At 58.1% G+C, this 20,479-nt stretch overlaps 1 protein-coding gene across 5 annotated transcripts; it reads left to right on the top strand.

The window, feature by feature from the left end:
• The first annotated feature begins 3,957 nt into the window (after nt 1-3,957).
• Nucleotides 3,958-19,746, top strand: CIZ1 (CDKN1A interacting zinc finger protein 1). 5 transcript variants are annotated; one of them, XM_081152553.1, is made up of 18 exons: nt 3,958-4,094; nt 4,639-4,771; nt 5,012-5,127; nt 6,940-7,011; nt 8,716-8,942; nt 11,209-11,299; nt 11,476-11,584; nt 12,094-12,418; nt 12,515-12,722; nt 12,978-13,099; nt 13,731-13,931; nt 14,659-14,783; nt 16,092-16,179; nt 16,624-16,737; nt 16,939-17,088; nt 18,654-18,723; nt 18,913-19,034; nt 19,422-19,746. In XM_081152553.1, exons 2-18 carry the CDS (start codon nt 4,644-4,646, stop codon nt 19,617-19,619), a joined length of 2,466 nt encoding a protein of 821 aa, XP_081008679.1. In that variant the 5' UTR covers nt 3,958-4,094; nt 4,639-4,643; the 3' UTR covers nt 19,620-19,746. The 5 variants fall into 5 exon arrangements, with proteins under 5 accessions (XP_081008679.1, XP_081008681.1, XP_081008678.1 ...); XM_081152552.1 differs by having other exon boundaries at nt 3,970-4,094; nt 12,094-12,430; XM_081152554.1 differs by having other exon boundaries at nt 3,996-4,094; nt 11,224-11,299.
• The last annotated feature ends 733 nt before the right edge of the window (nt 19,747-20,479 follow it).

Raw genomic sequence — 20,479 nt, 5'->3', positions numbered from 1 at the left:
GGCACTGGTGGGCCAGGCGTCTGTGCTTGTACTGCCCCATCCCTCAGAGAGAGAGAGAAACATCAGTGTGAGAGAGACACATCAACTGGTTGCCTCCCGCACGTGCCCTGACCAGGGCCCGGGATCCAGCCTGCAACTGAGGCACGTGCCCCTGGCCGGAACCGAACCTGGGATCCTTCAGTCTGCGGGCCGATGCTCTAACCACTGAACCAAACCAGCCAGGGCAGGTGTCGCCTCTTGATGGGAGGAATGAAGGATTGCGCATACACCGGGACTTGTGGGAGAGACAGAGCAGGGCTTGGAGGCCTGGACTGGGGCCCGGCTCAGCCCCTGGCTGACTCAGCTTGTGGGAATTCCAGGCCCTGGTGAGCCACAGATTGCCCAATTCCCCACGTGGACAGAGGGCTTTGAGGGCACATCCGGCAATCAGGGAAGGCCTCCCGGTGTTTGAATTGAGCTGGGAAGACTGGGCGGGAAGTGGCCTGGTGAGGAGGGGGAGGTGAGGGGAGCACTGTAAGGGAAGCTTGGTTCCTTTGGGGACAGAAGGCAGCCACTGTGGCTGGGCCTGGTAAGGGGAGGGGAGGAGGGAAAGCCTGCCACCCACAAGTCAGTCACGCTCAGCAGAGATGGGCAGACTCAGGCCCTGAGTCGGGAGGGGTCCTGCCCCAGGTCCCTCTGGCAGGCAGGGGCGGCGAGGCCCACCCTGCCGCCGTCCCCTCTGCTGTCTCCCTCGCCGTGTTTAGTTACAGGTGAAGGCACAGGTGGGCGCCGCTCCTGGGGAGGCCACGTGATACGAGCATATGGTCTTGCATTTTTCTCTCCTCTTGTCTTTCCTGGAGGTGTCGCCGAGCACAGCCTGTTCCCAGGTTTCTGAGCTAGAGGTCCGGTTGCGGGCTGGTCCTGCCGCCTGCGTTGGTGGGCTGTGCCCGGCGCCCCGATGGGGCTGTGCAGCGATGGGCGTAGGTGTCAGGGAGAGAGGAGCGGCTACGGTCACCACCTGAGGCTGGAGGGAGGGCGCTGCCTCCCAGAGTCATTCATCCATTCCCTCCCTCCCTCATTTAGCCGGCCTTCCCCAGGCCACTGGGATGGGAGGAGCTCTGAGCGGGGTCTCAAGGACATGGGGACAGCTCAGCAGCTGCTCTCTGCTGTCAAGGGGCACGTGACATGACTGAGGGCAGATATAATGCCAGGTAAGGAGGTGGCAGGTTACCAGAGAAAGATGCCATAATCAATAGCTGGCTGGAAAGTGGGAAACAGTGACAACAGCCACCATCCTGTGCCGGTGCCAGAGCAAGAAACCTGCAAAACCCGGACGTAACGCGAGGCTGGGATCAGTGGAGGCGTCCAGCTCATCCTTAAACTGAACCGCTCCGGGTGAAGATGTCAGCTCTTCCCCGCCTGAAACGCATTTCACGCAACACCAATTGAAATTCAGATGGGATTGGGGGTTTTTCTTTGGGAGGGGGAGGAGATTTGACACAATCATTCTATAATTTACCTGGAAAAAAAATGTACAAGATTGAGAATTGGCAATAAAGTTTTTATTTTATTTTTTAAAAAAATATGTTTTTTAAATTGATCTCAGAGAGAGGAAAGGAGAGGGAGAGAGAGAGAAACATCAATGATGAGAGAGTCATTGATCAAGCCCGTAACCCAGGCATGTGCCCTGACCGGGAATCGAACCCCGATCGCCTGGATCCTAGGTTGACGCTCAACCGCTGAGCCACTCTGGCTGGGCGGCAATAAAGTTTTTATAAAGCAGCCCGGCTGGCGTGGCCCGGTGCTGGGGCGTTGACCTATAAACCAGGAGGTCACAGTTCAATTCCAGGTCAGAACACATGCTAGGATTGCCGATGGATCCCCAGTCGGGGGCGTGCAGGAGGCAGCCGATCAATGACTCTCATCATTGACGCTTCTCCCACTCTCCCTCTCCTTCCCTCTCTCTGATATCAATAAAAACATATTTTAAAAATAATTTTTAATGAAGCATAGCAATGTGAGGGTCTTGTGTTGACAGGCATTAAAACATCTTCCAAAACTGTAATAGACACCCTATGTGACACTGTCATGGGAAGAGACAGGTGGATTCCTGGAGGAGAATAAGTCTGGACACAGACCCACATGAACATGGAGTTTATTTCCTGATAAAGACGCGTCTCAAATCAGAGGCTAGAAAGAGGCTTCCGACTGATGCCGTAGCCTCAGGCTTCATTTGGGGTGCACGGAGACGGGGCCTCTCTTCTCCCCCTGGATATATTTCTTCCACCGGGGGACTCTGCCTGCAAGCAATCGAGTACAAGCGATGAACATGAGCCTGGCCCCAAACGGTGTCCCCAGAGCTTTCCTATCCACCGTCTTGTCTGGTCTCCAAGGAGGCAGCACAAGGTCACATACATTTTTAAAAACGCTCCCTCCCTCCCTCCCGGTGATAAAGACATTCAGACCGATCACAACGAATTAGAAAAAAAAAAAAAAAAGGGAGATACCATGATTTATTTAGCTGTTCTCCTGAAGTGGACCATTTCCCAGACAGCTGTGGTCAACAATGCTCCTGTCAGTGGCCTGCTGGCTTCAAGAACTGCCCTTTCCAGGACTGCCCAGGGCTGGACGCCTCGGGGTTTCCAGGCCACGCGGAAGAACACATCCAGGAGCCCCGATGGAGAGCTTGCCAGTGGCCTTCCAGAAGGCGGGGACGCGGGGAGCCAGCTCCCCTTCCTCCCTGCACCAGCACGGGCATTATTTTTAGCGTGTGCGTGTGTTTTACTTTGGCCATTCGCTAGCTCCCTTGGTGCCGGGTGCCCAGCATTACGCAACACCCCCCCCCCCCCCGCTTGGGCACGTCCACTTTATAGACGATGAGACGGGCGCAGGGAGGGCTCCCACCCGCGGCCAGGGTCGCCGGGGCTTCCACCCCGCACTCCTCCCACGCCAGCCCCGGGGCCAGGGTGTCGGCGCGCTCGGACCCGGCGGGGGGCCTGGGCGATCTCGCCTCCGGGCCTCGGTTCCCCCCGAGTGAGTGCTCCAGCGGGAGGCTATGTAACGCTGCCCGTCTGTCGCCCCCTGCGCTGCAGAGAACAAGCCCAGATCCTCCTAGGCCGACCCCAAAGCCAGCGGCGCCCCCTAGGCTCCCGCGCGGCGCGCGCGCTCCGGCCGCCCCGGGTCACCCGGGCGTCTCTAAGTCGGGGCGGAGTTAGGGACCCGCGCGCCCCGCCCGGCGGGGTGGCGGAGGGCGGGTCCTGAGCCTTAGGGCCGCGCCGGTCACATGACTGGCGCGTGTGTCACAAGGCGGCCTCCGCGGCCTGAAAGCGCCGGGCCGGGCCCGGGTCTGCGCGCCCCTGCGCCCCCCGCGCGCCCCTGCGCCCCGCGCGCGCCCCAGCCCCCGGGCCCGGCGCTCAGCGCAGCGGGAGCGCACTGCCCGGGGCGGCTACAGTCACAGCCGCCGCCGAGCCGCAGCTAAGGGCGCAGGGGGTGCTTTGCAGTGACCGCGGATGGTGCGGCTCAGGGACCCCTGCAGGGACGGAGGGGACGCAATGAAAGGGTCCTTCCGAGCAGAACCGTTCCGGGGTTCGGATGAGCGCCGGGTTTTGTTTGTTTTTAATCATTAAACAGCCCTGCTCACCCGCTCCCCAGTCAAGGAGGCGACGAAACACTTTCAAATGGACCCCCCCCCCCTTCTAGGGTCCATTCCTTCGCCAGGCTGCGCCGGGCGCGCGCCCCCCGGGTCTCGGTTCCCGAATGTCCAGCGGCCGGCTGCGCGCCCCTCCCACCCAGCCCCGCGCGGGGCAGTGGCGGCCGCGGGGTGGTCGGTTGGAGACGGTCCTCCTCCAAGTCGCCAGCTATGTCCGCCAGCCCGCGGGCGCCGGGTGAGCGGGGCGCCGCCCCCGCCGCGTGACCCGCGCGACGCTGCCGCGGCGCCGGAACCTCCGGGCCTGCAGAGGGCGCTGCCCGTGCGGCGCGGCCCGCAGACCGGCCTGCGGAGCGGACGGGCCGGAGCCGCGGGAGCCCGGAGCCCGGAGCCCCTGCGCCCTGCGCGCTGCGCGCTGCGCCCGGGGAGGCGGCGGCGGAGGGTGCGGGGCGGGGCGCCCGGAGGCGAGGTGCGCGGGCCCGGCCGGCCCCGGGGACGCGGGGAAGGAGGCTGGGGCCTGGCGGGCGCGGTGACGCCGCTGTACCTGGAGGGAGGGTCCGCGGGGAGGCCGGGGCCGGGCAGCCTTCCTCCTGCCCTGTTCGCGGGCGGGAGCCCGGGGCTGCGGGCGGGGCGGGAGGTGCCCCTGGGGCCACCAGCGGGCACACGGGACGGGTGGGAGTGTGCGAGGGGCTGTGGGGGTGTACTGGGGCCACAGGCCCTCCTGGAAGGATGGAGCCCTGAGAGCTGCAGGGATGGAGCTCGGGGTTGGGGGGGCTGTTGGCAGGATTTGGGGGAAATTGGCGGGAGGGTGGTTGACTCCTGCTGCTGGCAGAATTGGGGGCGTCATGATGGGGCGGGGAGCGCATGGGGCACCCTCTGGGCAGGACTGGGAGTGTAAAGCTCAGCTGGCAGTGTGAAGGCCGGGGTTTGGGGTGGGTGACCACCGCCCGGAGGAAAGCTGGCCGGGCCTGTGTTGGGGAGCCCAGGCTTACCCCCCGCCCCGCCCTCCCCAGCCACCATGTTCAACCAGCTCCAGCAGCAGCAGCTCCAGCAGCACCTGCAACAGCAGCAGCAGCAGTTGCTGCAGCTCCAGCAGCTGCTCCAGCAGGCCCCACCGCAGGCCCCACTGCCCATGGCCATCAGCCGGTGAGTACCCCCGACTTCCCCCCCCAGGAGGGGTGGGTGGCTCCAGCCCTGCCGCTCCGATCCAGGCCTTGGAGACCCCCTTCCCAGCCCATTCTCCCAGGAGCATAACTGTTTAAGTCCCGCAGGTCATCAGTTCCCGCCCCAAAAGGGGCAGAAGATGGATGGGAGGGGTCTCAAGAAAGAGGGAGGGAGGGCCCGCCTCTCCCAGTAACCCCTGATGCCCACTCTCTCCATGCACAGGGGGCTCCCCCAGCAGCAGCCACAGCAGCAGCTCCTGAATCTGCAGGGCACCAACGCGGCCTCCCTCCTCAATGGCTCGGTGCTACAGAGAGCTTTGCTCTTGCAGCAGTTGCAAGGTATGGCCGCAGGCCCACCTCACCCCGCCTTAGAGGCAGCTTCCCAGCAGCCCCATCACATTGCATCTCACAGGAACCCTGAGAGGGAGCTACTGTCAGCGCCCTAATTTACAGATGAGGGCACTGAGGCTCCAGGGGGTACACATCCCTGGGTTGCTCAGCTGCACGCGGGCCTCTCTGATCACAGACACATGCCCTTGGCCGTGGTGCTGGCTCCGTGGCCAGCGCTCAGCACACATCACTGACGTTCAGATTAGATGAGACGCCAGATGGAAAGATCTGTTTTCACCACTCTCCTCCACAACCCGTTTGACAGATGAGGAAGCTAAGTCCAGAGAAGGGAAGTCATTTGCCCTGGGTCACACAGCACCAGCAGTGGCTGAGCTAGACCAGGGCCTGGGCCTCCTGACCCCACTGGATCTCTGAGTGGGTGCTTTAAGCCTGTGCCCTTGCCTCAGTTTCCCCGTGTGGAGGGCAGTCTCTCAATTCTTCTTTCCAAGAGCTCAGCCCCTGTGTGAGTAATCCAGGGGCCCAGTGACCTGGGGCCAGCTCAGGTTCAGACCCAGCCCCTCCCACAGGGTAGGTGTGACTTGCTGGGCTGGACACTGTTGTGTTGAAGCCTTTATAAACCCAATTTCTTGACTGCTCACAACCTCAAGGAGAGATACACTCATGATCCCATTTTGCAGATGAAAAAACTGAGGCCCAGAGAGGGGTCGTGTGCCCAAGGTCACACAGTGAGTAGGTGTTGATTAGACAGAGAATTAGAGCCCAGATCTTACTACAGAGCCGTGTTCTTAGACACTGGACTATCCTGCCACCCAGCAGGGTTTGTGGCCAGGTCAGAAGATGTGATGCTCGTAACTCTTCAGCCCTGCCAGGGCCACGTGGATGAATGGCTCTGGGAGCCGACTTAGAAATGACAGAGAGCCCTGGCTGGTGTGGCTCAGCTGCTTGGGTGTCATACCGAGCACCAAAAACATTGCTGGTTGGACTCCCAGTCAGGGCACATGCCTGGGTCACAGGCTCGATCCCCAGTGCAGGGCTTGTGGGAGGCAGCTGATTGATGTTTCTCTCTCCCTCTCCCTTTCTCTCTCTCTAGAAATCAATTGTAAAAATCTTTTAAAAAAAGAAATAACAGAAAGAATTATACACCTGAAACCTATATCATTTTATTAACCAATGTCACCCCAATAAATTCCATTTTTAAGAAATCAATAGAAAGAACGAACAGATAGATGGGCGGAGAGATAAAACCCCACACAGGGACCCACAATGTATACACATATATTCCCCTGCCTTTCCCCCCCACTTTAAAAGTTACACTATTCAAAGACAAGTGAAACGAATATTTTAAGAAGCGCGTAAGAAAACCCGAATTATCCTATGTTGCCTCACTCACCTGAACAAAAGACCACCTGTCAAGGTTTTGGTGCGTTTCCTCCCATTTTTTTCTAAGCACAAGTGTGGGGATTTGTATGTGGCTGTGGTTATTGATATTAAGTGAAAGGTTGGATCTTGTTTCTTTTTTGCTGAATAGAATGACAAGATCATTGATCAGAGAATTCGACAGTCTGCGTAAAGATGATGTTCTAGCAGCTGTTTAATGTTCCGCTGGGGGGATGTTCCCTTGCTCACCGAAGCCTTCTCAGCTGTGTCCTTTTTTATGTCTTTTCTGTTTCAAATAACACTGAACGAATGTCGTGTTTGAGACTATTTTCTTGGAATGGATTCCCAAGAGTAGAAGGACTGGGTCGGGGGGATGGATATTTTATGGCTCTCGATAAATATTGTCAAATTGCTTTCCCAAAGGACTGGACCAGTTTGCAATGTCACCAGCCACGTTTGACAGCGCCAGTCTCACCATGCCCACAGCAACACTGGGTATTCTATGCTTTTTAAAAAATATACATATATATATACGTATGTGTACATATAATGTACTAACTTGGCAAAAACGCTCTATTATTAATGTCTCAGTTTGCATTTCTTGGAGTGCTAATGCAGTTTAACGTTTTATAATTGTCTGTTAAGCAATTGTGTATTTCTTTTGGTGACTTGTCCGTGTCCTCCATGTCCTTTGTCATTTTTCTTTTTGGGGTTTTTTTTTGTTTTTTTTTTTCTTAATCCCTTCACTTTTTTCACCCAGTCCCCCAACCTTCCTCCCCTCTGACAGCTACCAGTCTGTTCTCTATCTATGAGCCTGTTTCTGTTTCAGTTTTTTCAGTTTATTTTGTTCATTAGTTTCCACACATGAGTGAGATCATGTGGTATTAGTCTTTCTCTGCCTGGCTTATTTCGCTTAGCATAATGCCCTCCCAGTCCATCCCCGCTGTTGCAAAGGGTAAGATTCCCATCTTTTTTACGGCCGAGTAGTATTCCACTGCGTAACTGTGCCCCAGCTTTTTTATCCACTCATCTGCTGATGGGCGCTTGGGCTGCTCCCAGGTCGTGGCTGCTATAAGTACCGCCGCAGTGAACACAGGGGGGCATGTATTCTTTTGAATCAGTGTCTCGGGTTTCATTGGATAGATTCCCCGAAGTAGAATCCCTGGGTCCTAAAGCAGTTCCATCTTTAATTTTTTGAGAAAACCCCCTGCTGCTTTCCGCAGTGGCTGCACCAACCCGCCTTCCCACCCACAGCGTACGGGGCTTCCCCTTTCTCCACATTCGCGCCAGCATTTGTCGTTCGTCGATGTCTTGACGGTGGCCATTCTGACAGGCGTGAGGGCTTTGAGGTTTTTCTTTTGGAGTGTGCCGCCTTCTGTCTCACTGTAAGAGCCGGGTGGCATTCCCTCTGCACGTACGCGTACATGTGTTTGTTTTAAGTTCATGTTAATCGAACACTTGCTGTATACAAGGCACACTTGTATGTCCCGTTGGATCCTCCTAAAACACTGTGAGTCAAGCACTATGAGTATCCCCATTTTACAGAGGAGGAAACTGAGCCTCTGGGGACACAGAGAGGGTCCGGGGAAACCCCCCCAGAGGAAAATCACCTAAATGGAGATCTGGAGGATGCCTGGGAGGTAGCAGGGGGCAGAAAGTCCCAGGTGGAAGGAACAGAGGCAGGAAGAAACAAGGCTTGTTTGAGGGATACACAGGACTGTAGAGCTGGAGTCTAGTGGGGGGTGGTGTGGGGAGAATATCAAGAAGGGAGGTCGGGGAGGAGGGCAGGGCCGGGCTGGGCACCACGAGCAGCAGGGAGCTATGGAAGGGTTTAGGCAGGGGGCAGGGCGAAGTCAGAATGCGATTTTAGAAAGATCTCCGTTGGCTGCAGAAGCTGTGGCTGACATTCGGGGGTGAAGAGGCTTTGGAAGGGGGCTGTGGGTGCAGCTGGGAAGGGGAGCCAGGGTGGACTGGGACATGGGCTAGGGGACAGGGTTGGTAGGTTTGATGGGGGATAAAGAGAGGGAGGAGTCAGGAGGGCCCCCAGAGGCTCCGGGTGAGTCCTCCACTTGGTGTGTGTTGTGTCTTCAGTAGAGACAATGATGGCTGGGCCGGGTGACCGAGGCCACATACAGAAGGCCTGGCCTCGAACATTCAACCATGATCCTAACCCCCCTTCTCCCATCTTCTTGCCTACAGGAAACCTCCGCAACTACAACCTGGCAACCCCGAACCTGACAGCCCCCAGCCTTACACCCCCACAGCTAGCCACCCCAAATCTACAGCAGTTTTTCCCCCAGGCCACTCAGCAGTCCCTGCTGGGCCCCCCTCCTGTCAGGGTCCCCATAAACCCCTCCAAGCTCATTTCAGGGCGGAACTCCCAGAAACAGGCCCGGACACCCTCCTCCACCACCCCGGATCGCAAGGTGAGTGGTGGCTGGGGTGGAGCAGGTGGGGTGTCAGCCCGGCTCCCCACTCTGGCTCACACTGGGCCTTTGGCCCTCTCTCTGCCTCAGTTTCTTCATCTGTAAAATGAGCAGGTGGTAAGTTGGACTTGTGTCGTGTTTCCCAAACTTCAAATGTTCCCGAGCCCCTGAAGTGACCTTTCCCATGTCCAAATACCACCTGTGTTATTATTGACCTGAAGTTTCCCTTTTTTTAAAAATTGAGGTATAATTGACATGTAACGCCATATGAGTTGTGGGAGTACTCTAACGGTTCTCCTTAAAATCAGCACTGCCTGATGGAAATGAAATGCAAGCCATATGTATAATTTAATTTTTTCTAGTAGTCACATCAACAGAGTGAAACGAAACAGGTGGGATTAATTTTAGTCTTATGTTTATTTAACCCAATATATCAAAAATTTATCATTCCAATGTGTAGTCAATATAAAAAAATGAGCGAGGCATTTTTCATTCCTTTTTGTTTGTTTTTGGTACCAAGTCTTTAAAATCTGATGTGTATTTTATACGGAAATCTCAGCGTGGCTTGCCACATTTCAAGTACTCAAAAGCCACTCACCCGTGGCTAATGGCTCCTGTCTGGGATAACACAGCTCTTAGCTTCTTCTCAGTTATTGATTGATTGATTGGTTTTAGAGAGAGAGGAAAGGAGAGGGAGAGAGAAACATCGATTTGTTGTTCCACTTATTTATGATTCTTGTATGTGCCCGGACCGGGAATCGAACCTGTAGCCTTCCGGAGCACAGGCGGGTGCTCCAACCAGCTGAGCCACATCAGCCAGGGCCACTACCTAAAATTTCAAAAACAGTGTAAAAGAAAGGTAATTGGGGTGAAATCATAGTATAAAATCCCGGACACTACACGCCATCAGAAGGTTCGGAGCTGGTGCCCTGCTCCTTCCTGTCTGCTAGGTGGTAAAAGCACAGAGGGAAGGACCCCTGACGTGAGCAAAAAGACTCGAAGAGGCTTGCAAAGGGCGTAACATGCTCCCTGACACGGTCCTGTCCCTGAATGTCATGGCAGCTCCTCACACCATGCTCCTCAGAGAGCATTCTGGGGTGGGGGCAGCACCCACTTTCTGCTTGCTCTGGGGCAGCCCCCATCTAGAGGTGAAGCCTGTCCCTCCAGAGAGGGGTCTGACCTTCCAGTGGGCCTCTCCTCACCTGGTCTTGTCTGTGATCACTGCATTTTACATATGGGGAAACTGAGGCTCAGAGTAGCGTGGAGGTTGCTCTGGGCTGCACAGCTTTTGAGATTGACCCAGAGCTGGGCCTCCTGACTTGAATGCCAGTGTTACGCAGGGTGGTTTCTGAAGGGCATGGAGTCCTGATGTGGTACATGGTCTAGCTCAGTACTGGTTCCTTGGGCTTCGCAGGAGGGAGGGAGGCTATAGGTGGGCTCCCAGGGCTTCCTGGGCCGAGGGGGGAGCTGGGACCAGCTGCAGCCATGCATTTATTTAGCTAACATCTGTAAGTCCCTACAGTGGACTCAATGGTCTGGCCCTTTTGGAGGTCTTGGGCTGGGAAGGAGGGTGGGCTGGGGGTGAGACATTAATGTAGATAATTCTCCCACCAATTAAGACTGTGGGAAGTGCCACAATAGGGAAGCCCAGGGCCCTCTGGGGACCTGTGCTATGGGTTTGGACCTACTCTGGGGTCAGGAGGGCTTCCTGTAAGAAGTGCCTTTGAGGCTCTGAGTGAAGGCCTGGGTCTTTGGGGAACCAGTGAGAAGGACAGTGTGGATGTAGAGAGGGGAAGGGGGCAACTGGGGAGAGCTGAGGCTGGAGGGGTGGGTGTGGGGGCAGAGGTCATTGTGTGTAGGAGGTGGGAGAGGTAGTGTCGGGCTCGGGTGAGACAGAGTAAGTACTCCGGGCCTTGAGAAGTCACAGGAGGGCTTCAGCCTGGAAGAGACCAGACATGACCTGGTTTGCATTTGAGAAGGGTCCCTCGAGAGGGCTGCTTCGTGGAGAAGAGGGTGGGGAAGTCGGAGGCAGCACCGTGGCCAGGAGAGGGCTCATGTCCCCCAAACCTGGGTTTACTCAACAGGCAGCTAGATGGAGCTCCCTAGATGCCATTCCCGGGGTGTCTAAGATCATCTCTTGGCAGCTCTGAGGCGGACTGTTGCATGTCTTCCTCTCCTGGGGAGGACTGCTGCAGCCACTCTCGGGCAAGGATGTCTTTACGAGGGTGGGTGGTGGATGTCAGGAACGGTTTCTGAAAGGAAGCAGGATTCTTCTTCTCAGACGATGCCCGAGGGAGACCAGGTGGACCCCCCAGAGGGGTCTGAGGAAACTGCAGAGTCTCGAGTGGACACACCAGGTGAGTGAGGCTGCTGGCCCTTCAGAGGGGACATGGGTCGGGGCAAGTGGATGAAGGGTTAGTAATGGAGGCAGATCTGGGAGGCAGGATCTTGGGGGGGGATGAGCCCAGGCCTTATCTCCTGGAGATTGTGTTCTGCCTGCTCCTGGTAGTCACTCATCTCCCCTATGTTCTAGACCAGGATTCCCCTCCCTGCCCAGATGACCTTGCTAAGGAGAAACGCACGTCAGCGCCTGAGCCAGAGCCCTGTGAGGCATCTGAGCCACCAGCTAAAAGGTCAAGGAGGTAACTGATGCTGAAACCATGCTGGGGCCCCGGAGCCTGCAAAGGCAGGTGGTGGGTGTAGGTGAGGGCAGGACCTTTCAGGGGAGCTGGAGCGAGGAAAGGGCGTTAGCCTCTGGCTTGGAGGGAGGTCATACCTAATTCTGCACCTCACCTGGGAAGGCCCCAGGCCAGACAGACACTGGTGTCTTCACTGTGACTGAACCACCTGGAGGCAGACGAGGTAGCCAGGTTGGAGGGGTGAACGTGTGCATCTGGGACCTCAGGGTGTACAGAAGGTGGGTGGCTTTACAGGGCCTTGGATGCATCTTAGCAAGTTGTAGGAGGTAGGAGCAAGTGATCCTGCCAGTTTATTTAGGTGAAACTGGAGCACTAAGAGCCAAAGGGACTTGCTCAAGTGCCCGTCTTGAATGTGGTGGAGCGATGATTGGAACCTGGGTCTTAGCCTTTCTAGGGAGCCCCTTACAGCCAACTGGAAGACGTGCATTTGATCTCCTTTTGATTCTTCCTAGCTCAGAGGAGCCCACAGAGAAGGGACCCTCAGGGCAGCTGCAGGCGAAGGTCCAGCCACAGGCCTGGATGACAGCACCAAAACAGACCCAGACACCCGAGCTGCTGCATGATCCACTGGAAGCCCGAGTGCTGCCACGATTCCAGCCACGGGTTCTGCAGATCCAGGCCCAAGTGCAGCCACAGACTCAGCCACAGATGCCACCAGTGGACTCCCAGGTGCAGCCAAAGCTGCAGAAGCAGGCACAGACACAGACCTCTCCAGAGCACTTAGTGCCGCAGCAGGTGCAGCCAAAGCTGCAGAAGGAAGCAGAGCCACAGAAGCAGGTGCAGCCACAGGTGCAGCCACAGGCACATTTACAGCCCCCAAGGCAGGTGCAGCCACAGCTGCAGAAGCAGGCACAGACGCAGACATATTCACAGGTCTCAGAAGGAACACAGCCCAGGAGCCAGCCAGTGGAGCAGCCACCGGAGCAACCTCCAGTGCAGTTGCCAGTACAGTCACCAGACCAGCCCCAGGGGCAGCCTCAGCCCCAGCCCCAGCCCCAGGTGCCGGCATCAGAGCAAGCGCCAGCTCCGGTTCATTCCACTCTGCTGGAGACACCGCCCAGTATAGCAGAAGCTGAAACAGGTAAGTGAGCCCTGGCTCCCAGCCAGCCGGGTGATGGGACGGCTCTGCCCGGGCCCCTCTTTCCTCTTCTGTCACTGTCCAGCCCTGACCAGGTGCTGCCTGGGAGCAAGGGTTGGACTGAAAACTGGGGCTTGGGGCCATTCACACCAGAGGCTTCAAGGCCTTGGCTATGAGCACAGAAGGTGGCCCTTGGTCCCAGGTCCCTCTGGGTCAGGTGGAGGTGGACCCTGGGAAACAGCACACCTGTCATTCCAGGCCTGGAGGAGGCCTCGCCGGAGCCAGTGGGCGCCCAGGTCAGCATGGAGGAGAGCCAGGAGGAGCTGACCAGTGGCCTGGACGTGGGAGAATGTGAAAAAAGAGCAAGAGAGATGCTCAGGGTGGGTAGAGAGGCTACGATGGTAGCATGAGGACCACAGTGCCCAGCGGTAGGGGGCCTCTTTCTATCCCAGCTCCCCTCAGTGCCCCCTCGTTTTTCCCCACCTGGGACATGTGACTGGAGCCCTGCACCTGGGCTTGTGGGCAGGCCAGAGCAGGTCTGACAGTGGCTCATCAACTCACGCTGTCCCGTTGCCATCACACACCTTCGCTCTGAAGATCTGATGGTACTTTGGTAACGAGAGTCCCTTCCAGCCATCTCATCCCAAAACTAGAGCCCCTAGTCCCATCACACGGGTAACGTTGCTCTTTGGAGAGAGCAGAGTGGCAGCCCCTGCCAGGGGTTTGGGCCACAGCCCTGCTTCTCAGTGGATTGTGGCCAAACCCATTCCCTTCTCTGTATCTCAATTTCTCCATCTGTCGTGTGTGGGAGTGGGTGGGTGGACTTTAGATTTAGGGGGGCTGGCTGTGTGAGCTAGGGCAATCATCGCACAGCCGAGAGCCTCAGTTCCCCATCTGTGAAGGGGGCTGTCAGGAGAGCCGGAGGAGACAGTGTTCGTGGGTATTTAACACTGGGGCTGGCCCACCATTGGCGCCCAGCCGGTGGTAGCTCTGCTTCTGCTCCTGGTGCAGGTGTGGGGTGCCGGGGGCTCCCTGAAGGTTACCATCCTGCAGAGCAGCGACAGCCGGGCCTTTAGCACTGTATCCCTCCCACCTGGGCCACATTCCAGTGACTCCACCTCCGCCGCCCCTGCGGCTACCACTGACGCCCCCCCTAAGCCTGCCCTGCAGTTCTTCTGCTACATCTGCAGGGCCAGCTGCTGCAGCCAGCAGGTACCGCCTCCCGGGCCCTGGGCACCGGGTGGGTCGAGCGGAGGGTTTGTATGGGATGCCCAGCCTGCCCGGTTCACAGCTCCCTAAGTGGCCGCCTGGGGCCCCGTGAGCCCTACCCCTGGCGGCTGTGCATTGCTTATAGCACATTTTCTGACCAGCTCCGAAGGCAGGACTTTATAGTCAGGCAGAGCTGGCTCGAATCGGCCCTGACCAGCTGTGTGGACCTCAGAAGGTGAATTCACCCTTTGTGTCTCAGTTTCCTCATGCGTCAGGTGGAGAAACATTTAGAACCCATCGCATCGGCTGGTTCTAAGGATTCAGCAACTAGACATTGAAGTCATGAGCCCCAGGCCCCGCCCGGAGCGCGCATAGAATTAATAACTGCATTATACGCGTACTGTTATCCCTGGTGCTCTTGCTTCCCCGTCACTCTGAGCCTCACCTGAGCAGAGCTAGGGGACCTGAACGTTAACCAGATGCCCCCTGACCTTTGAGGCACTCACACTGGCTCCAGGAGAAGCAGAACCTCTGGCTGCTGTGTGCTCACTCCGTGCCTCAGTTTACCACCCTTCTCTGGCCCACCCTGGGTTGTTGTAAGAGAAGTGGCCTCACGGCGGTCCTGGGGTGGCCACGAGGCTGAGGTTGGAGGCCTGCTCCCCGGGCCCCGGCCCTGACCGCCTTCTGGGGTTCAGTCCTCGCGCCCACCCCTCCCTCCTCCGTGTTGTAGGCGTTCCAGGAACACATGCTGGGGGCCCTGCACCAGCAGCGGCTGGGGGAGATCCAGCACATGAGTCAAGCCTGCCTCCTGTCCCTGCTGCCTGTGCCCCGGGACGTCCTGGAGAGAGAGGACCAGTAAGTGCGGGATCTCGGAGGCCCCATCCTGGGGGGTGGGCAGTCTCACGGGCCATCAGAAGGTGACCTAGGCCCAGCCAGGGTGGCTCAGTGGTTGAGCATCCACCTATGAACCTGGAGGTCGTGGTGTGATTCCCGGTCGGGGCACATGCCCGGCTTGCAGGCTCCATCCCCAGTAGGGGGCGTGCGGGAGGCAGCCGATCAGTGACTCTCATCGTTGAGGTTTCTATCTCTCTCTCCCTCTCCCTTCCTCTCTCTGAGATCAATAAAAACATTTAAAAAAGTAATAAATAAATAGGACAGTGGTGGGAACGTATAACATAGAAACGTGCGTGAGATGCAGCGTTGAGTCAGGACAGGGTTCCAGGTTGCGTTTGGAGAATGAGCTTGACGATGCCAACGTAGATCCCGTGACGCAGCCCTGAGCGGAGGTCGCCGAGGCTGTTAGCACGCTTCGGGCGTGGGGAGGACTGTTGGACTGTCTCCTGATGACACCTCCCCTGGAATCCTGACTTGGCCCCCTGAGGCCGTGCGGAACACGGCGGCCTTGTCCCTCCTTCACCCAACGGTCAGGAGCTCTGGGCCCGCCCCGGGCGAGGCCTTGGCGATTCTGGGATGGAGTCCCGGCCCCCAGCGCTCACCGAAGCCCAGTGCCGCGTGTGTGTGTGAGCGTGTGTGAGAGGGGAGCGGTCCTGCCAATTCAGCGTGGACAGTGCTGTGGGAGTGGCACTTTGGGGCCTCAGACGGGGGGCCTGGCTTCCTGGGATGGGGACAGGTCCAGGAGTGGGGGGAGGGGAAAGAGCAGCTCTGGGGACCACGGGGCCTTTAACCTGAAGGGTAAAGAGAAGTCCCCAGGGCCAGGCGTCCTCAGTTATGTCACTGTCCTGGTGACCCTCCGGCATCCCAAACGCTTCTAAATCTCATTTCTCCCCCACGTCTCTCTGGTTATTTATTTTTCCCCAGAAGGAGTGAAAGGGGGAGAGAGAGAAACATGGATGTGAGAGAGACACATCGAGTGGTCGCCTCCCACACGAGCCCGGTCAGGCCGGGGATGGAGCCTGCAACCGAGGTATGTGCCCTTGGCCGGAGTTGAACCCGGGACCCTTCGGTCCTTGGGCCGACGCTCTAACCGCTGAGCCGCACCGGCCCGGGCTCCCAGCTCTTCTTACGTAAGTATTCTTCCAGAGGAAGCTCAGAGCCTTTTTGTTAAGTTTCCAAAAAAAAAAAAAAAAAACCCCGTCTGGGAGAGCGGCGGTCTTTCGGCGACCGTAGCGTCACGCTGTGCCCGTCTGGGTTGTTGTCCTTCAGAGAGCCGCCTCTGAGGCGCTGGTGCCACACCTGCCAGGTCTACTACATGGGGGACCTGATCCAGCACCGCAGGACGCAGGACCACAAGGTACGAGGGCCACCCGCAGGCCCTGTCCCCGAGCCGAGGGTGGGAGGAGGGCATCAGGGTGGTGGACAGTCGGTGTCAGTCTCTCTGCGTGGCCAGAGCACGGAAGTGTGGCTTCTCAGTGAGTCAGTCACACATCTCCGGGCTTCCGTTTCCCCGTCTGTCCCGTGTGGGCGAGGCACTGTCTGGCTCTGCCGCTCAGCCGTGGGGCTCCCGGGGCCCCTCTGGGCGGCCTGCCCTCTGCCACCCCGTCTCGGAGCCAGTGGCGCAGGGAAGGGCCGTGCTTGCCCAGGCTCTGGTTCAGGGGCAGAGGGCAGCCAGCCGGTTACAGCAGTCACGGCGGCCTCCAGGAGGGAGGCGAGGCCTCGCGGGGCACCGCCCGGTTGCACTGGGGATCCTGCCCGCCGCCCCCTCACCCGCCTGCGTGGCCCTCCCTCCTTTCCCCAGATCGCCAAGCAGTCCCTGCGACCTTTCTGCACTGTTTGCAACCGCTACTTCAAGACCCCCCGCAAATTTGTGGAGCACGTGAAGTCCCAGGAGCACAAGGACAAAGCCAAGGAGGTAACCTCAGCTCCCTCAGAGGACACGGGCCCAGAGAGGTACAGAGTCTTGGCCAAGGCCACACAGCAGGCCGAGATTTATCCCAGCCCGAACTCCTAGCAGGTCCGGAGGGACTGGGATTCCCAGGGGTGTGGGGTGGGTGGGGTGTGGCACCTTGGCTGCCCAGAGCTGACCGGAGCCCTGGCCCCCTCCCCCGGGCAGCTGAAGATGTTCGAGAAGGAGATGGCTGGCCAGGATGAGGACCACTTCATCACGGTGGACGCCGTGGGCTGCTTCGAGGACGGTGAGGAGGGTGAAGGCGAGGAGGACAGTGAAGAAGAGATCGAGGCCGAGGAGGGATTCTGCAAGCAGGTGCTTGGGGGGAGGCGGGGACGTGGGGGGCAGGCTGGAGGCTGGACCCCCAGCCCTGGAGGGACCTCACCCCACCTCCCAGGGGCCAGGAGGCGCTGTGTGTCTATAGGCACCGATGCCTGCTACCATTTAGTTTTTGGTTTGTTTTTTGCCCTGGCCGGTGTGCCCAGTGGTTAGCACATCGGCCTGTGCACCAGAAGGTCGAGGGTTGGGTTCCAGGTCAAGGGCATGTACCTGGGTTGCAGGTCTAATCTTCGCCCCCGGCCCGGGCCCATGTGGGAGGCAGCGAATCGATGTGTCTCTGTCACATCGATGTCTGTCTCTCTCTCCCCCCAGCCCCCGCCTCTTCCACTCTCTCTAAAAGATCAATGGGAAAAAATGTCCTCACCTGAGGATATTTTTCCCATTGCTTTTCAGGGAGAGTGGAAGGGAGGGAGGAGGGAGGGAGAGAAACATCGCTGTGAGAGAGACACATGGATCGGTTGCCTCCCGCATGTACCCCAACCGGGGCTGGGAACGGACTCGCAACCCAGGTACGTGCCCTTGATCGGGAATCAAACCCTCCACCCTGTGGGTGAGTGGGCTGGTGCTCTAACCACTGGGAATGCCGGCCAGGGCCCATTTAGTAATAGTAACTATATTCTATATGACTATGTAAATATATATCATGAGGACTCCAGGGTGGCAGGGAAATATGTGAGGGCCTTGAAGCCTGGCTGAAATCCTGACTTGTGTCAAGGAAGGGGAAGGGCAGCCTCGGCCAAGGGAACAGCATCGATAAAGGCAGGGACTGGGGACCGATGCAGCACGAATAGGAGAAGTCAGTGTAAGATGCCGCTGCTGCTGATCGCTGGGGCCGTTGATATTTTTTGAGCACCTACTACGTACCAGGCATGTCCCAACCACTTTCCTTGGATGCCAGGTTGTGCTCAGAACGCCCCGCTGCTCTGCCTCCCACAAGTGAGGAGCTGGGGAAGCGTGGATTCTTTTCAGTTCAATAAATGTTTCTGGTGCTGGACACCAGGGATGTGTGGAGACCAAGGCTTGGCCCCTGCCCTCATAGACCTCAACCGTTACAGTGCAGGGTGGTGACGGGGCAGCCGAAAGGGGACACAGAGGGACTGTGGAGGGTTCCAGGGGTGGCCCCCAGCCCCAGACAGGTTAGGGTGAGGCTACTCAGTGTCCAAAGTGGTGTCCCGGGCAAGCCCCTTGGTATCTCCGAGCCTGTTTCCTCTGTTCAGATATAGTCCCAACTCAGGCTGCAAGGGTCACAGCCCAGGGTGGCAACCAGGAGTGGCTGTCACTCTTAGAAGCCACACTTATTTGCTTTGTATGTGGTGGAAGGCTCTGTGAGGCCTGGTGAGGGTGGCGTGGCTGGGGTCAGATGGCCTCATCTGGAAGGGGCGGGCTTATGTCCAGTGGGAGAGACGAGAGGTCCCAAGTCACCTGAAACCTATCCCCTAGGACTGAGGTCACTGCAGCATCCAGGGCCCACCCCACCTGCATTCTGGGGGGGGGGGCTCTGGGGGAAGCCAGATCTGAGGCCCACACTTGCATGTTTCCAGGTGAGATCCAGGGGGATAACCATAGAGGAGTGGAAAGACTCAGAGACCTACAGCCCCGACACTGCATACGGTGAGACCCCAGCTCTGACCCCAGCCTCCAGGTGACCCCCAGGTCCCAGCTACAGCATCCTGGCCAGGCGGCCTATCCCCTTGTCTTCCCCTCCCACCTGGAGAGTGGAGGAATAAATGGGACCCTAAAGAGTGCGGTGCACCTGGCTGGCGTGGAGGAATGTGAGTGCACAGATCGGCTGTCCCACAGGTGTGGACTTCATGGTGCCCGTGATGGGCTACGTCTGCCGCATCTGCCATAAGTTCTACCACAGCAACGCAGGGGCCAAGCTCTCCCACTGCAAGTCCTTGGCCCACTTCGAGAACCTGCAGGTGAGCTGGGCCTCCTGCCCCACCCCACCCTGCCCAGGACTCAGGCTCCATCCCAACTGATGGGGGTGATGGACAGTGGCTACCTCCCTCCTGTGCTTGACCGCAGCCCCCAGGCACCTCCCCCACCCAAACAGGGAGGCCCCGCTCACAGAGGGGACAAGAGTCAGGGTGGGGCTGGGCTCTCTCTGCTTTTGCTGGGGCCGGGGTGGGGGGGAGCTGAGGGCCAGGATGTCAGCTCCAGAGCTCTGGCCCAGGGAGGCTGAGCCAGCACACAGGGTCACACAGCATGTCCAGTGCTGTCTTGGCTGGGCTGGGGAAGCGGCTGCTGGCCAGGAGGGCACCAGGTGCCAGAGGGAGCCCTGCCTCACCTGCACCCTCCGTTTCCAGAAATACAAGAAGACCAAGAACCCCAGCCCTGCCACCAGGCCCGTGAGCCGCCGGTGCGCCATCACTGCCCGGAACGCCCTGACTGCTCTGTTCACCTCCAGCGGCCGCTCACACACCCAGGACACAGCCAAACCCCCCAGCAAGGTGACCGCCCCACCCCCCCCACCATTCCGGCGCTCAACCCGCCTCAAAACGTGACAGGAGGAGCTGCCGCGCTCACCTGGTCTGTGTCGAGACCGAGGTGTTTTAGGAGTCTGCATGGAATCATTGACATGGTTGGTGTTTTTACTCAAAATTCAATAAAAGAAGGTAGTTTGGCTGTCTAGTCCCCACCAGCACTTCTGTCCAGGTGGATGGGGCAGGGGAGCACCCAGCCAGCTCTCAGCCAGCGCCAGCCTCTCTAGGCATAGTGTGGGGGCAAACTGGACAGCCAAACACAGGCCCCCCCAACCAGGAACCCTGGGATCACAAGGCGCTTCACCTCTCTGTTTCCCTCTTAATAATAATGTATCAGGACTAGGAAAGTACCTTCACGTAAGATCTCATTTAATCTTCAGTGACTCTAGGAGGGAGGTCTTGTTACTCCCAAATTACAGATGAAGAAACTGAGGCCTAGTAAGGTCAAGTGATTTGCTGAAGGTCATACATCTGGTTAAGTGGCCAGGGTTTGACCCAGGGCCTGAGCCCTGAATCCCTGTGCTAGCCTTTCTCTCCAGCTGGACCCTGTGGAAGCTGAAGTGCAGGAAGGGGGGCCCTTGCTGCTCCTCTGGTTCTGAGTTCAAGGTGCACTAATGGGGACCCCGCCCTTCTTGTCAGGTGACCCTGTGGTGAATCATCAGTGGGTGGAGCCCAGGCTGAGCTGGATCTTGAGTTTTATTTTCCCACGTGGAAAGACCCTCACAGATAGACAACCAGATAAACCCCATCATTCGCCAGCTGGGGAGACTGAGGCCAAGAGCAGGAGAGTGGTGCCCAAGGTTCCTGTCTTAGCGAAAGGCCCTGGTACCCAGAGAAGCTACTCGCATCACACAGGGTCACAGAGCATGCCCGATGGCTGG

The sequence above is a fragment of the Miniopterus schreibersii genome, assembly GCF_964146895.1.
Source record: "Miniopterus schreibersii genome assembly, chromosome: 11".
In the NCBI taxonomy this organism is placed as follows: domain Eukaryota; kingdom Metazoa; phylum Chordata; class Mammalia; order Chiroptera; family Miniopteridae; genus Miniopterus; species Miniopterus schreibersii.
The sequence above is the reverse complement of the archived record's forward strand: the minus strand, read 5'-3'. Positions and strand labels throughout refer to the sequence as shown.